The 17,044-nt window shown below is 46.0% G+C and overlaps 3 protein-coding genes across 3 annotated transcripts; 1 reads left to right on the top strand and 2 right to left on the bottom strand.

The window, feature by feature from the left end:
* Nucleotides 1-205: 205 nt before the first annotated feature.
* LAJ45_09391 (uncharacterized protein) lies at nt 206-1,818 on the bottom strand (the record flags this gene model as incomplete). Its single annotated transcript, XM_046118934.1, has 8 exons — nt 206-211; nt 553-571; nt 632-675; nt 748-794; nt 857-860; nt 917-938; nt 1,023-1,510; nt 1,588-1,818. The coding sequence occupies 8 exons, from the start codon at nt 1,816-1,818 to the stop codon at nt 206-208; spliced, it is 861 nt and encodes a 286-aa protein (XP_045967749.1).
* Nucleotides 1,819-3,749: 1,931 nt separating this feature from the next.
* Nucleotides 3,750-4,675, top strand: LAJ45_09390 (uncharacterized protein; the record flags this gene model as incomplete). Its single annotated transcript, XM_046118933.1, has 6 exons — nt 3,750-3,825; nt 3,891-3,986; nt 4,054-4,117; nt 4,181-4,268; nt 4,334-4,459; nt 4,661-4,675. 6 exons carry the CDS (start codon nt 3,750-3,752, stop codon nt 4,673-4,675), a joined length of 465 nt encoding a protein of 154 aa, XP_045967748.1.
* Nucleotides 4,676-5,129: 454 nt separating this feature from the next.
* LAJ45_09389 (uncharacterized protein) lies at nt 5,130-7,049 on the bottom strand (the record flags this gene model as incomplete). Its single annotated transcript, XM_046118932.1, has 10 exons — nt 5,130-5,134; nt 5,196-5,780; nt 5,853-5,952; nt 6,015-6,117; nt 6,179-6,266; nt 6,333-6,393; nt 6,443-6,527; nt 6,579-6,781; nt 6,858-6,939; nt 6,997-7,049. The coding sequence occupies 10 exons, from the start codon at nt 7,047-7,049 to the stop codon at nt 5,130-5,132; spliced, it is 1,365 nt and encodes a 454-aa protein (XP_045967747.1).
* Between the last annotated feature and the right edge of the window lie 9,995 nt (nt 7,050-17,044).

Genomic DNA, 17,044 nt, shown 5'->3' with positions numbered 1-17,044 from the left:
GTATATATATCACTAGACTATAGACTCTGTCTGCTTGGAACTTATCGTACCCCGCACCCACAGGCAATCTCGTAAAGAAGAAAATCGAGTTTCCTAAAACTTTAAAAGCCTCCAGCAAATCTGTCTCTGGACTCTACCCGCGACAAGAAAAAAATAAGTAAAAAAAAAGTAAAAGAGAAAAGTGGATACCGCAATCTAAACCCACTCAATCCTATGACATGAGTTTTTTCAATCATGAAAACTTTTTTTAGCCAGGTCTCCACATCGATGCGGTCAGAAGGAACCACAAACGTAAGATAGGTAAGTTACAAGAAGGTTGAAATAAATATAAGTACGTTTCTGGGTAAAGTCTTATTTCGGGGGGACAGAAAAAGAAAGTCAAAACTCCAATTCGCCAAGTGCAGGACAGAAGATAAGGGCGAATGAGACATAGGGTATCGACAAAAGAACAGGGAGCCCAAACAAAGCATAATAATACATGGCTTTTCCCTTTCACATCAAATCACCCCTTTCAGGCATTCGTATCCTCGCGCTATAAGAAAAAGTACCAACCTCAAGATGCAAACAATCGCTAATCATCAAGTTCACCCTCCTCTAGTTCACCGGACTCGTTTCTCGGAAGGGCGGGTACGGATTTTTCATCGTTAACTTTTCGCCTCGACTCGTCTCCGCTGTCTGTTCCGTTCATCACGGATAGGTCTTCATTGAGTCGGAGCTTCTTTCTAACAGCCTCATCGGGAACCTCACCCTCTTCGGTCCTGCTGCTGTCGTCCCTAGGCCTCTTCCCCCCTTCACTGCCCGATCGACTTTCAGTCCTGCTACTTCTAGACCCACTCTCGGGACTGGCATCGCTTACGGCTCTTGCCCGGGTTCTGTTATTGTCATCGCCGTTTTCGGGGGTTGCAACGTATTTGACTTCAGTTCGGAGCGGATTGTTCCTAATAAAAAAGGTCTTCATGAGTAATTCAAAGTCCGTTTCAAAATAAACGTGATTGTACCAGCCAGTTTTAGGTACTGCGTACTCATAGATCATAGCCATGTAATTGCAGGCTTTCTTGATATCCCTAATCTTAACTCCAATCACATCCCACCATGGCCTCCCACCGTGATCGGGGAATTCTCTTTCGCAATGCTTAGCCGCGCAGTAGAGGGCAGCAGCGGCGATGGTTTTGCTTGGATATAACACACATAGCATGGTGAGAGTTGAATCGTTTATGAAGGTCCATGCGATGCGAATAAGCTCGCGGTCTCGCACACCCAGACGTTTGGTGATCAGCAGAAGCATACTGTACGGGGGTTCAGTCTCTAAATCAAAACAAATTGATTCAAGTAGGTAATCCTCCTTTGTGAGAATGCAATCTTTCCATTTCCAAAACTCCTTGTCATCGCGATGCACCGGCATAGTGTGATTTTTCTGTGCCGCGCGAACACAGGCTGCGACAAGCTCGCCGAATTTGCGCATATTCTCTTCAACCTTGGTTGCGACAAAAAGAGCAGTTGCGGCAGTTTCCTGAAGTCGCAGTGTTAGAACCGTCTTCCTACGAATCTCATTTCCTGTCCCAGAGCATGAGAAAAAGAGGGACCAACATAATAGTGGTGTTTCTTCAGCGAGTTTTGCATGTAGAAACGGTGTAAGAACATGGAGGCTGTTGCGAGGGTAACTTGTGGTAACCTGAGCTGAATTCCCAATTGCACGATGAAATTACAGCCCTTGCTACGTTGTTCGCGCTCTGCTTCAGGCGAGAGTCCGTCGAGAACCGAAGGAGTACGGAGTAATTCCTCCTCAGTGAATATCCACTGGCTCTCCGAGTCTGGCATTTCTGTGTAAAGGGATTTGGAGCGTGAGGGGGAGGAGGGTGGAGGGAGAGAAGATCGTTGCGGTGGAGTGCTAATGGTCATGCAAGCGTAAAGAGAGAAAGGAAAGAAAGAAAAAAAGTCAGAAGGAGGTATGAGACGATAGTGGGGGTGGGTGGCTCTGTGGACAAGCGGGGAGGGGGGGAGAAAAGGTGGTAATGGCTATTATTGTGGTTGTGGCGACGACAGTTATGCAGGAGGGTGCTTGGAGAGGAAATAATGATTGAGAGGAAGAGAGGGTAAACGATCAATGTATTTACTGATGAGTGAAGAAGCTCGAGGAAGAATAATATGTGGGAATAGGGCAAAGAAGAGGAACAACAAGAACAGCAAGAAGGGAAAAGGTCAGGTTACAGCAAAGATGGGACGATCGAGAATTGTAATATGTTTAAATGGCGTGTGAACTACTCTAGCTAGCTAAGTATAAGTTGTACGCAATAATGATCTGTCCTCGCTGCTGTGGTAGGTGGTAAAGTAGTAGTGGTAATTGTAATAGCGGTAGTAGTAACTGCCACTGGGAATGTTCAAAGTGGACGACGACAACTACCTCGAGTGAGAGTGGTGGGAGGAAAACGACTAGAGCGTGATGGATAGAACAATGGAAAGAATAATGATGGATGGATGGATGGATGAGTGGAAGGAAGGAAAGAAAGAAAGCGTGAAAGAAGGAAAGAAAGGAAAAGAAAAAAAAGGAATAGAAATAAATAAAGCGAACCCTCCTGGCCCGGTTCAGTATGGGAATGGATTCAACCCACCAGAAGTCTCTCACACACTCACTGTCTCTGCCCGAAACTTTCACTCCTGGCCCAATTCTGTATGCTTACCTTGACGGATGAAGCGAGGAGCACCTTCTCGAGCATCGCAGTAGGTATTGCGAGTATGTACCTTCCTATCACCTCTGCGTGACTTGCTCACCTCCCCACCCCGCCTGCATTGGACCCAAACCATGCTTTGTTCAACGTAGAAAGTGTGTGGAACTTCGCCCAGACTTTTGGCTCCCGCTCGCGGCTCTTTTGTCGCCGTTGTTCCGTCGAGACTTATTAATGCCGGCCATCGTCATCCCGATCGGTAGCAACTCCACAAACCAGTGGATCGTGATAGAGTGTGGACCGTTTCCTAGTTTACGCACATACTGATGTTCTCTGCACGATAATAATATTTCCCTCTTCTCCATACAGACCTACATGATATATGCGGATTGTGCATACATATGTAGAGTAAATAAATACATGTATGTATGTATGTAGGTTCTTTACTCGAGAATAGAGAACCTGCTAGGCGCATGGCCAGGTCAGTAAATGGGATTAAAAACACCTACAGTGCTTACATGTACCTACAGGTATTACATGTATCTACTAGTGTTAAGCTCTTCTTTTAATCCATGGCATGTTACCGAGACGAGTGCGAATAGATAATCGTTCGGTTCCTAGTAATTCCTTCAATCGTCCGAAATTGTTCCCCGGTTCTGAAACGGTGCGTTTGCAGTGGTGACCCCCCTCTCCTCTCCGGGCAGAGCCCCAGACAGCTCACGATCAAACTGAAAAGAAAAGAAAAGAATGAGTGGACCTGACGACACGCACGTTTTGCAGGGTAAATACGTCACGGGTGTAACAAAGTATTGTCTCCTGGACTATATTTGTTTTTCCCCCAACAAGTAGAGTTTCTGAGTGGGATAAGACTCGTCTCCAAAAATTTCGATTCCTTGCTCCCTTGCAGCTTAAGCTTGTCATCCTTGAGGTAAGCTCTAAGCTTCTTGGCATCAATGTGGCCTTGGCATGTGCAAGGGGCTCTACACTAAAATCCTCGACGACATTCTAAGATTCAGTTATCAACACAACAGTTGACCTCCAATTTATCCACCCCACACAGTTTATTACAATCTTCAAAACCCCACGATGGCTGCCAACAACGAGCAGTTCTATTTGCGTTACTACTCTGGGCACAACGGGAGGTTCGGGCATGAATTTCTCGGTATTTCCCCCTACCACACACCACCAATTATGATTAACAATTTCTAACAACTAAAATTATTCCAGAATTCGATTTCCGTGTGCTCGGGGATGGCCGCAGCGCTACGGCTCGATATGCCAACAACTCGAATTATCGTAATGACTCTTTGATACGCAAGGAAAGTCTGTTACCAATGATCCCCCCAAGCGGTCACATTTTGAACCAATATTGACTGGATGGAGTTTTTAGTGTGCGTGAGCTCTCTCATGATCAAAGAGATCAAACGTATAATTAAAGAGAGTGAAATTATGAAGTAAATTTCCGTATAGAGCGTTCAAAGGAGTCATCAGATTATAATTTAACTTAAAAACAACAGAGAAGACGACGCGAAATGGCCCCCAAAGAACAAGGATGGTCGTCAAGAACTCGAGATTCGTCTCGGAAATGAACACATCTCATTCGAGGTTGGTGGATTTTTGAAGTCCTTATATCTAGTCCTGGTTGCTGATAGATATCCGCCCGACTCAAGACTGCCAAAATTGGTTCACTGGTAGACGTTCAAGAGTCTGCTGATCCTGAAGGTCTTCGTGTCTTTTACTACCTCGTACAGGACCTGAAAGCACTTGTTTTCTCACTTATTGCTCTCCACTTTAAGGTAATCACTTCCCGCTTGTTGACTATTTTCCCAAATCCCCATCGAAAAGGTAAACTAGTGGTTATCCATGAAACACAATGACTGAGTAATAATAGCGATATTGTTGCTCCTTTGTGTTGATTGGATTAACCGAAGCTTCTTGGTGCAGTTTTGATAGCAGTGGCTGTAAGAGAATGAATAATAATGTTTGTTGGTGGATAGATTAAACCGATTTAGACCCTATGGGACTATGGCATTCGTGTCGTAGCAGGGTTCTGCAGGCAGGATGTATTTGCCCTTCTTCCAGAGTTGTGCCCTTCTATTGTTGCTTTTGTTAGGCGTTCTGAATATCTTAGAGCCTTTTTTGGTTTGTCTGAACGGGTTTCCTTTTTTTTTTCTCTCTCCTTTTTTTTGACTTCACAACAATGACCGAGGATGGCCAGGCTTTACCAAGAAAAGAAACAATACATGTATCTATAAACAATTTGAAAGGTTAGCGGAATAAAGCTAAATTATGCTGTGGTGCGGTCCTAGCTTCACTTATCTTAGATTGTGTTAGCTGATCGCGATGACCAACATATGCACTTCTTTAGGGTTGAATCGCCTCATACGTGCCTTAGCAATATTTAGGAATCATACATATATGTATTTACAATTGTTTAAGGCCTCGGGAAAAAGAGGAGGTAAAAGGTTAACCTATAAAATCAAAGTGCTCTTAAAACATCCTCCCTCTTCGAGTTTGTCATCATAAACCTACTCATAAAATCATCTCTACTAACATAGGCCCCGCACATCGTCCTCGACCCATCAAATGCTGCCCTTCCGTGAAGAACTCTCCAGTTATCAAATATCAACGCCTTTCCTGGCACCAACTGCTCCCAATACTCGCTCTCTCTGCGCTTGAGCACCTCATTCCAACTTCTAATTGCGTCATAAAATGCCTCAACCTCATCAGGGTCATTCCATCGATCCATCGTTGCTCTATCATCATTATTCCACCTCACTTGGAATAGCTCGCCATTGACTGGGTGGTGATTCAACACCGGGAAAGGCGCGTAAGGCTGTATCGAGATTCCATTATTCCCAGAGGAATGCGCTGGTATTCGTGTATTCGACAGAATTCTATACGAAGTAGGGTCTTCATCACGGAGGAGCTTCGCCGCACGGAAACCATCAACTAGTAATGTTTGACCGCCAGTACCACCGGTGTGAGAGAGGAGATGGAAGAGTTGAAGACCAGCAGGAGAGCTGAAGTAGGTTGTGTCTGTATGTGCAGAGAGAGGGAGGCTGGTGTAAGCTGTATCTTTCGAAGCAAGATCTGATGTGAAGGACCAGAAGCCTCCTGAAGGGAGTGTTATTCGTTAGCCGGCGGTTTAAAAAAGGCATAGAAAAAAGGAATATTGGAGAAAGATACCGTAGTGGGTATGCTGGATATGGGCTATTCGTTCGATGAGTGCCTTCGTAGCATCAGGGTTGACCGGAACCCCGTTTATATAGCAGAAGCCGTAGATGTACTGGGAATTTCTGGTTAGATTGAACTTTGATACCCGACACCTCTTGATACAGGGCAACCCACTATCTTTCTTGTCCATTCCGCAACCCCTTTCTCCGTCTCCATTACCGATTCATATTCCACTTCAGGCGGACACTCCGTAATTTCGGATCCCCAAAGTTTGAATCTTGGTCCCTTGGTTAGTATAATGATTCCCTACTTCAGAAATTGGTGATTTTGACACATACTGCGGCGACAAATATCTTTCGAGTCGTGGGTTGTAAGAATGTAGATGCAGCCATTCCCACGTAAAGAAACTCTTATGCCCGTTCTTCCCTGATATATACATAAGAGATCATTCTACAGCTTTTGGTCCATTAAGAAGTAAACCGAATCACTAACATGAGATTTGCATGCCTGTTTCAGTTGCCTCAACGGATTCTGGTCTAACATGATTTGGAATCTACTGCTTGTTAGAAATACTAATAGTTTTTTAAAAGTGCATTACTTACGGAAAATGTATTCAACAGTCGCTGTTTTGTGTCAGGGTGGAAACACTCCGGGCATTGACAATGATCCCTGATCCACAAATGTTGGCTAGGGACACTAGTTAATTATATCCAATGAATCAAAGGTAGAAAATTATACAAATGTGATGTCTTGCCCTCTTCCCACGGGATAGAAATTTTTTTGTCATCAAATAGTATCTTATGATGTTCTGACAATTTTGGTCTTGCATCGACTTTCGTGACATTATAGGTTTTTAGCGGAATATTAGTTGTATTTTCCACGCCAAGAGGTCCTTTTAAAGATTTTCTAATATCCGGAGATACATCTGGCGGGAGTGACGCCTGTTCGAATAGAGTTAAATATAATTGCAAGTATACATGGAGCGGAAAGGACTAGGGTTTGTGCGGGGTGGGATACACTGCTATACGGCCGGGAGTGCATAACAGCTAAAATTCCATTCAAATTCAGCGGCCAACATTTTGATCTATTCAGTAACTTCCTGTGTCGCAGATTAGCCTTCGATTATTGGCGCTCGGGAGATGGGCAGATAGCACACGGTTTCAGGAGAGATCCGAGGTCACGCAGGGATGTGCGGGAAAGGTTCGCCATCGAGTGAAGCAGACTGGAGGAGCAAACGAGAAAATAAGAGAAGTGGTTTCGATGAAGTGGGTGTGTGTGTGTGTATGTGGGGGGGGGGGGGGGTTTACTATGGTAGAGCTGTAGAGTACTTTAGTTTACTCTACCTAAGGAAGGGTACTGCATGTATGTAGGTAATAACATCCGTTGATCGGATGACCTCAGGAGTTTGGTGATCGACAAAGGAAGCGGACGGTAGCCCGATATCCGGATTCGATTTCAGCCCAGTGAGTAATCTCTTCTATCATGTTCATACTCTGCATATTCGTCCTACTCGTGGTGGTGATTGTCGACGATGCAGGGACCACAGACAGACCCGTGCACTAGGCCGCCGGGATATTTCATCCCATCTTACTCTAAAGTGAACACGATCACAGAAAGCCCAATATCTAAAGAAGTCTAGATCTAGCCACCGGGGTTAGAAAATTCGGGAACGTAGAGTACAAGTAGGTACATACGTACATCTACATACATGTACATTTGATGCACAGTTCCGTACAATATAAGCAGGTAATAACAGATTGAATTAGCAAATGTACTTCTGCTCAAAGTACTTCATGTGCATATCGAGAGTAATGAATCCTATAAATGAAGCCGACGTTAGGATCTCGATCGATCAAGCCGCCCTATATTTGCAAATCCAACGTCTTTGGTACTGCTCGAGCTCAGAAGAGGCATGGTATGAAATATGATAAGAGACCTATTTATAAAGTTGATGGAATGAGCCAAGAATGGATGGGAATGAGCTTCGACGTTTAGTTCAAATATCAGATCGTTCAATAAGAGGAGAAGCTTTAGCACTACATGTAGTTAGACATCATGGAAATATTGAGCACGGGCCGATGCAAATGGATGTATCTACATTTTATATACAAATTAAAACGTACTTGTAGCCAGATACCTACATAGTCTATCTCCCGATCTACAAGTAGATATTTAAAAGAGTGATAGTATCTGGAAGTTTTCAAACACTATGTAATACATTAGCTAGCTAAATATCCTGTTGATTGAATGATTTCTTCATAATTATAATTGGTATATATATGCAGCCTGTAGTGTGGTATCCGTTAGGCTTATGACACTCAGCTAATCGGTAATACATGGTAAACCGACCCCGAAAAAGGACAGAGGGCTAAGAAGGTGCTACACAGGGCCCCAAAAATACTAACACATGCCGTTTGTTGTTAATTTGCATATTAGGAATGTTCTCTATCGATTGTGCGTATTCGCTAATTTAACATACCGGGGAGAACTGTGAGAAGTACTGCCGGGAGAGATATGTTATAAGTACAGAGATATACCGATATGCAATGTGTTATTTAAAGGTTTTGATTGGCTAGGTTTGAGAAGTTGGTAATTAAGATTGCTTTTTTCAAGTTTGAGTTGCTAACACATTGATTTTTTTTTAATTGATATATTGATTTTTGCTTTTCTTGAGATGATGTCATGATATTGATTTTTGATTTTCTCGGTAGAACTTGAATATAATAGTATTGATTTTTGCTTTTGTTGTGACAATATAATCATGATTGAATTGATTTTCTTTTTTTAGAGCAATATAGTTATAATTATATTAATTTTTGTTTTTCTTTAAGCGATACTGAGTCCTGCTCAGGAATGCCTACAGTTACATGCAGGAACAGATGTCCTCAGTCCAAGCACAGCTCCAGAGCTATGCCCAGAGGGATGACCTAGGAGTGTAATGGGGACAGTCTTTCCATGTATCGCTAGAATCCGATAGAAAGATTTGGCCGTGCAAGATAGAAATCAGGTTTAGATTATTCAAAGATTTATCGCTAAGAACTCAATAATCTTTAAGGCTCTGCTACCGAGTAGAAAATACTTAATAGCTCTGATAAAGACTGGAGAGAATGCGGATAGTTGGGGGGGAAGAATCCTAAGTACTTATACTGCAAAGGATTCGGTTCCCTGCTCCTACTGTAACGGGGGCAGCCTTTTCTATGTATCGCTGGAATCCAATAGAATAGATGCGGCCGTGCAAGATAGAAATCAGGTGCAGATTTATTCAAAGATACTATCACTAGAACTAAATAATCTTTAAGGGCTCTGCTACCGATAATAGGAGATGATTCTGATAATTCTAGATGAGGATCCGGACAGTTGGGCGGGAATGATCCTGAGTACTTATACTCCAAAGGACTCTATTCTCTGCTCCTACTTCCTTACTAAGTTCCGGTACTGCCTGCTAGCGGAAGGGAAGCAATACCATCGCTACCCCGCTTCTCTCCAAGCGTCAGCGAGTGCTTCCGGTTCTAAAGGCAACCACCCTTAGTCAAAGCCTTTGTAACACCTGCAGCCTTCGTTGCCACACAACTGGGGCCTGCACAAATGAGCTACCGCTCAGGCGTAAGCTTAACGATTGCTGTAGAGCTCTTCATTTATTGTAGACTTTCCCAGGCATAGTCCCTGCCACTACGGGCGGACTTATCATGCTCGGAGGATGTAGAGGATCGCCGAGCACTCAGAGCTTCACTCTGGTTGGCCTTCTAATCATTGGCGAGGCATAGACTCGTCAGTCATTGCTCCCAAGAATAGATCCTCTTCCTAGCGCTCAGAATGTAGTTACTCTGACAGCTGGTAGCTAACCACACTGCCGGTACTTGCATGTCACTGTGCAACTGGCTTCTATCAATAACCCTCAGCATGTAACCGGGCCCTGTGTGTACAAATACACCAGACAGTTGAAATGGCTCCGTTACACTCTATTTTTCCGCATCCATTTCTATTAACAAAGGAAACCTCAAGTGAAAACGTGTATCCCAACAAAGGGAGATCCATTTTCTCCACCCTTGTCGCAGAACACTCCGTTGCCTCGGTTTCCTTCACTTTCCTGTATTGCTTCCCAGGGAAACAACGGCATCCGAACACTGTCAGACCGATGGGAAAAAATAGCCGTATTTTGAGGATTTCTAAAGTTTCACCCATGAGTTCAGTGATTTTCCGGGATACTTCGGATGGAACTCTCGGAGCGTCTCGTCTGCCGTTCCTTGCAACATTTTGTACGGTTCCCTGAAGTCTTCTGAGATAGCTCTCCCAGGTAATCCAATATTGCACGAACTTCTCCCCCACGATCAGCCTTGAACCTCATCCGGAGGTGGAAGCACTATAGCTCGTTGAGGGTCCTTTGACTCCCAATACGGTTCCAGCAGAGATATATGGAAGACATCATGAATGTTCCACTGAGAGGGTAGATTCAGCCTGTAGGACGTGACGCCAAGTTTCCCGACAACTTCAAAGGGACCCGATTTTATGGTGATCTAGCTTATTTGATGATCGCTTGGTTAAAATATTGCGTCGGTCCAGCATCACCTCGTTCCTGACCTTCAGTTCTGGAGCACTCATGTTTCTGATCATACCATTTCTTCCGCTGTTCTTGCGCCGCGCTGGAGGCGTCGAAGTTTTCTAGTTTCCGTTTAAGTGAGGGCCAAGTGGAATCTGGTTGAAACCCCTAGTTCGCGTAGGACGGCGATACTTTGGTTGACTCTTGGGTGGCCATGTTGTAGGCTCACTCGGCAAGCGGGAGTAATCTTGCCCAATCGTCCTGCTGATAGAAGCAATAGTTTCTGAGATATTGTTCTAGCGTTCGGTTGACTCTTCTCAGTTTGTCCGTCAGTTTGAGGACGATCTGTTTCAAATCTAGAGTCCCGATCGGAGATAATCTCCTCAGAAAATCCATACCGTCGCCATCTCTCCCGTAGGAAGATTTGAGCATGCTCTTGGATGGTTGCTTTGGTCTTGAGCGGAATGAAGTGGGACATTTTGATGAAACGGTCAACGATAACCCAGATACGGGTATAGACCTCAGATTCAGGCAGGCTCACGATAAAGTCCATTTCGATGGAGCTCCAAAGGCATAGAGGGGACCTCTAAAGGTTGCAACGTCCCATACTTCTTGTGTGTTGAGGCCTTAACGCGTTGACATGTATCGCAACTCCGAACGTATTCTTCCACATTGTTGTCCATCTTTAGCCGAAGGAGAGTGCCTGAAGGTGTTCTGCCGTTTTGAATTGTCCAAAGTGACCAGCAGTCTTCGAATCATGTAGAGCGCTCAGGATCGTGAGCTCCAGTTCTCGATAATTTGGAATGTACCACTTTTCCTTATAGAAGACGTCTCCGTCCTTTAAAGTGAGGTCTTGGTTCACCAGATTCCCAGAGGTGTTCTCAATGGCTTTTCTCAAGGAAAGGTACCCTGGATCTAAGGCTGCTCGAGCCCCGATTTCATCCAGGAGCACCGGTATGAGTTTTGCAGACTTGGGCTGCTCTTGCCCATGCTGAGCTGATCATAACGATCGGGTATTGGACAGAACCCATTATAAGTTGTCCTGGCTTAAACAAGCGAATTTCAGGGTCTTGATGAGCCTTACCGCCCTCTTTAAAGGGCGTGGTCCCAACGCCGCAACAAGATGTCTGCTTGGCGTTTTTAGTTTTCCAGGGCGGTATACAACTTTGAAGTCAAACTCCACGAAGTTGGCCTCCCATCGAGCTTATCTCGGTTTCAGTGCCTCTGTGGGATTCTGCGGATAACCCCTTGGCAAACCCAGGCTGCAGGAAGCCCAGAGGTGCAACGGGGGTAAAGAGGGCACAGCTCATGCCTAGGTTCGGAGGGAGGGAACTGAGGATCTTATCATTCACTAACTGACCCTCATAGCCAGTCTTCCTTCAAATGAATAATGCTATTGGGGGAGGAGTCTATTCCCCCCTTGGCTGTGTGGGTAAGGGTATTCCATTGGGCTACAGCATCATCCCTAGAGATGGCTCCGCCAAAGGCTGCTCTGAGAGCATCCACAAAGGAATCCCAGTGCTTCCATCGCTCATCTCACACCACAGACATCCCAGCTATCTGGTTGGCAGAAGCTGTAACGGAGCCATTTCAACTGTCTGATGTATGAGTACACACAGGGCCCGGTTACATGCTGAGAGTTATTGTTAGAAGCCAGTTGCACAGTGACATGCAAGTACCGGCAGTGTGGTTTGCTACCAGCTGTCAGAGTAACTACATTCTGAGCGCTAGGAAGACGATCTACTCATGGGAGCAATGACTGACGAGTCTGTGCCTCGCCAATGATTAGAAGGCCAGACAGAGTGAAGCTCTGAGTGCTCGGCGATCCTCTACATCCTCTGAGCATTGAAAGTCCGCCGGTAACGGAAGGGATTATGCCTGGGAAGTCTACAATAAGCGAAAGCTTTACAGTAATAATTAAGCTTACACCTGAGCGGCAGCTCATTCATGCAGGCCCCAGTTGTGTGGCAACAAAGGTGTAACGGAGCCATTTCAACTGTCTGGTGTATGAGTACACACAGGGCCCGGTTACATGCTGAGAGTTATTGTTAGAAGCCAGTTGCACAGTGACATGCAAGTACCGGCAGTGTGGTTAGCTACCAACTGTCAGAGTAACTACATTCTGAGCGCTAGGAAGAGGATCTACTCATGGGAGCAATGACTGACGAGTCTGTGCCTCGCCAATGATTAGAAGGCTAGCCAGAGTGAAGCTCTGAGTGCTCAGCGATCCTCCACATCCTCTGAGCATTGGAAGTCCGCCAGTGGAAGAGACTATGCCTGGGAAGTCTACAATAAGCGGAAGCTCTACAGCAATGATTAAGCTTACACCTGAGCGGCAGCTCATTCATGCAGGCCCTAGTTGTGTGGCAACAAAGGCTGCGGGTGTTACAAAGGCTTTGACTAAGGGTGGTTGCCTTCGGAATCGGAAGCACTCGCTGACGCTTAGAGAGAAGCGGGGTAGCGATGGTATTGCTTCCCTTCCACTAGGAGGCAGCACCGGAACTTAGTAAGGAAGTAGGAGCAGAGAATAGAATCCTTTGGAGTATAAGTACTCAGGATCATTCCCGCCCAACGGACCTGATCCTCATCTTCGAGTAGACTATTATCGGTAGCAGAGCCCTTAAAGATTATTGAGTTCTAGCGATAGTATCTTTGAATAAATCTGCACCTGATTTCTATCTTGCACGGCCGCATCTATTCTATTGGATTCTAGCGATACATAGATAGGCTGCCCCCGTTACAAAAGGCTGCAGGTGTTACAAAAGGCTTTGACTAAGGGCGGTTGCCTTCGGAACCGGAAGCACTCGCTGACGCTTAGAGAGAAGCGGGGTAGCGATGGTATTGCTTCCCTTCCACTAGAAGGCAGCGCCGGAACTTAGTAAGGAAGTAGGAGCAGAGAATAGAGTCCTTTGGAGTATAAGTACTCAGGATCATTCCCGCCCAACTGTCCGGATCCTCATCTTCATCATCTGGAATTATCGGTAGCAGAGCCCTTAAAGATTATTGAGTTCTAGCGATAGTATCTTTTTTTGAATAAATCTGCACCTGATTTCTATCTTGCACGGCCGCATCTATTCTATTGGATTCTAGCGATATATAGATAGGTTGCCCCCGTTACAGAAGCTTGGTCAATGGAGTTGTGGTAAGCCTCATACTGCTTGACCGGGGCATCTCCTTCCATCAGGTTACCAGTATATCGGATCTTAACCTCTTCGGAGGTAAAGGACTGGCTTTCAATGTAGAAGACATTCTCAAATTGCCCGATGAAGGTCCGCACATTGTTTGCTTTGCCATTGAACTTGGTCAGAGGGAGGTGTCTTTGGTTCTCGGCCACTTGAGGTCTCATGAACTGGGCTATGGAGGCCAGGGCTCTCTCTCTCTACTGCTTCTCCAGCATCTTCCTGAGGTATCTCCGCCAACCTCTCCTATCTCCACCCTCCGGCTCCAAGTCTGAACTATCTTAGTCCTTTCCTGGGTTGGGAGCGCCACCAACTGGTGGGACTATTCAATTTCCTCCACCATTACCCGCTGGTTCTGGGTTCTGGTTTTCTCCATCGGGGTTTCCCTCCGGCTGGAGGTTCCTCCTAAGTGACTTTGCTCGTTGAATCATGACACAATGGCACCTAACTCCTTGTCGTGAGCGTCATAATTCCGTTCGGCTTACGACTTCTTTTTGGAGTAAAAGACTCCTGGATGCCACTTGATGTCATCTCGGTGGATTTTGGACAGTATGCTAGATTTGGCGAAGTTGGAGGCATCGGTCTCAACCTTGGTGGCTAGCTCGGCGTCAAAGTGGGCTAATACGGGGGCGGGTTGGAAGGCCTCTTTCAGGGCCTCGAACGCGCGCGCGCATTCCTCGGACCAGGTAAACTCGGTGTCCTTGTCTCTTCCCACGGTTAATGCCGGGTTCGGTTAAAGGTGGACCGAACTCCTGCTTCGGCTAACCACGCTGATTGTCGGAACTGGAATAGGAGTTCGCTTATAAAAGCGGGGTATCCGTCGAACTTCGGAGGGTAAGAGTTCCTTTTCCTCTATTCATTCTACACTCCAGGGAGTTCGATCTTTCCACACACAACACCAAATTTATCATCTCTTCTCAGCAACAATGCTTTTCTTTATTCTATTCCTCTCTTTGTTCATCGCGGTCAATTCGTCTATCGTACAAGCGCTTTTATCTAACGCTAGTCGATCTCGCCGGGAGACGAGGCTTAGATCCTCAACATGTCCGGTTATTACCGATCTCCTAGAGTTGGATGGTGGTAACTCTGTATATGCTCGGAGAGTTGCTCGGAAAACTGTCCGATCACGGAGTGCTGTGAGGTAGGCATGGTTCAGTGGGGCTTGTAACCTCCTCTTACTCCCGCTAATGTTTCCACAGACAAGCTGTTCCTCGAGGTTTGGAGACCTCGACCTTCGACGGCCATTTCAACCAGGTTCCGTTTCTGACTCGGGAGGATTTCCATCGTCCTTATCCCTTCTTCCAACAAGGGGACAGGAGTGTTGGTCAGGCTCGTGTCCGTGCGGCAGCGAGGGAGAAACGGGAACAGGTGCGGTGGATGCAGGAGGAGATTGAGCGAGATGGGAGGGGAGCGGAGTGGATGCGGCAGAGAGTGGTACAAGAAGAGCGAAATGAGAGACAGAAACTGGCACTCGAAGCGCATTACGAGGCATGGTGGCGCCAGAAGAAAGCCAGTTATCCTCCTCTTCCGGACCCTGCCTGTCGTCATCGTGGACGGAGGGACATTGACTTTGGTTGGGACTGGGGCCCAGATGGGGAATGGGGTCCTCTGATCAATGGGGCTATCAGGATTTTTTAGGAGCGATCCTAGATGTGGTCTCTTTTCGAGCGAAGCTGGGCGCTATATCCCTTTGAGTGAATATGAGCGCTATAACCCTTTAAGCGAATATGGGCGCTATAACCCTTTGACGAATACAGTGGAGACCATAGTAACATGTTAGCCTCTCCCATGCCAGCCCAAGCTGAATAAAAGAAAGCTAACTGCTTGGTTATTTCAGCGTTGAGAGCGGTCCCAGATGTTCAGGTAGATTTTTTCCTTTCGTGGTGTTCTTTAAGCGAGGAGCTTAAAGTTATACTGTAACGGGGGTGCTAGGATGGGCACGACCGTGACTTCGATCAAAATTGAAGTGGTAAACGGGAACGATGGATTCATTGGCTCGTTCGATCGAAAGATGGAGTTTATTAGTTTTGATCGTATTTGTAGTCTAAAAACTTAATAACTTTAAGGGGTCTCCTCGCTAGTAAAGATTCCATGACTCCCCGAGTTCAAACTGGGGACAACCGAGTACTTTTATCGAAGTTCCGCCCCTTTTTTCCCGCTTCTCCTCTCTAGGCCGTCCGTTCCTCCCTAGTCCGGGGACACCGCGACTTTTTTTCTATGAGGGGCGAGAGGAGTCGCTGCCACACCTCGGACGAACTTCCGCCCGAGTCAAATCACGCAATCTCTGCCAAGAGCTGGTCGGGACCCTAAGAACTAGTGGAATTGCTTATTCAATTTGTTTTAGAATAGATTTGGTGTTTTTTTAAAACAAGGTTTGCTTTTAGTAGCTTGGGTCGTACTCCTACTCCCCTCAAAGGTGCGCCGGACTGAAACAGGAGGGTTCCGGCAGTTCGACGCTCCGGGGGTTATTTTTGGGGTCTAAAACGTGTTTATTTTGCAGTGTTTCCTCAACTCCGCAATCCGTTCATTCAACCACCCAAATGGACCGGAGCATCGTCAGGATCCTTTCCGACGTAGTAAAGCATATTTTCCGAGCATCGGTTGCTAAGTTATTATGCCTCAAAGGTTGACTTCCAAGGTAGGGTAACTTATGTTTGGGGTTACCCTTCTTTTTATTTGACAAGCTCGTCTTTCTGCTCTAGTTTCGGTCCAGTCGCCTAGCTTGACTTTTAAGACTTCTTGCTTGCCAGGATCCCTACCCTCCATACCAATAGAGGTAGGGGCTCATCTGCCCTTGTCTTCACCAATCAAAGTAGAACAAGCGGTGATTACCCTAGGGTCGTATGGCTTGACTGGTAGAACAGGTACTTTTGTAACAGCCCTACTGTGGCTCTGTTACACCCGTTTACCATTTCTATTTTGATCGAAGTCACGGTCGGGCCCATCCTAGCATCCCCATTACAGCTCGTCCCTCTGCTCTAGTTTTGGTCCAGTCACCTAGCTTGACTTATAGGACTTCTTCCTCGCCAGCATCCCTACCCTTCATACCAATAGAGGTAGGCGTCATCTGCCCTTGATCTCAAGGGGCGGCGATGGCAGATATGCCGCAGGGTACGATGTGCGACAGTAGTAGCTGTCGAGTTAGTCAAGCAAGGCGGAAGGTCTTCGTAAGGAAGAGGAGTAACAGCGTATATATTGAGAACCAGCGTAGATATAGGAGTGATCCTACCTGGTATGGTATGCCAGGTAAGGACGAGCGTTATATTATAGAGGGTACAGAAGATAGATAGATATTTTTATATTGCTTTGAAGTACAAGACTTATCGCACGCCATCAAACACCGCCGAGGACAAAAGGAAAGGAAGAAAGAAAGAAAGAAAGACAAAGGAAAGGAAAAACGAGTAAGGAGATACGGAAAAACGAGTACAGGAAAGTAGGAAAGCCTTTAATCCTCCGGTCCTCCTCCTCTTCGTCCATCTCGTACCAAT

This window comes from Morchella importuna, assembly GCF_003444635.1.
Source record: "Morchella importuna strain M04M26 chromosome Unknown Morimp01GS036, whole genome shotgun sequence".
NCBI lineage: Eukaryota > Fungi > Ascomycota > Pezizomycetes > Pezizales > Morchellaceae > Morchella > Morchella importuna.
This window is presented reverse-complemented; position numbering and strand designations above follow the sequence as displayed.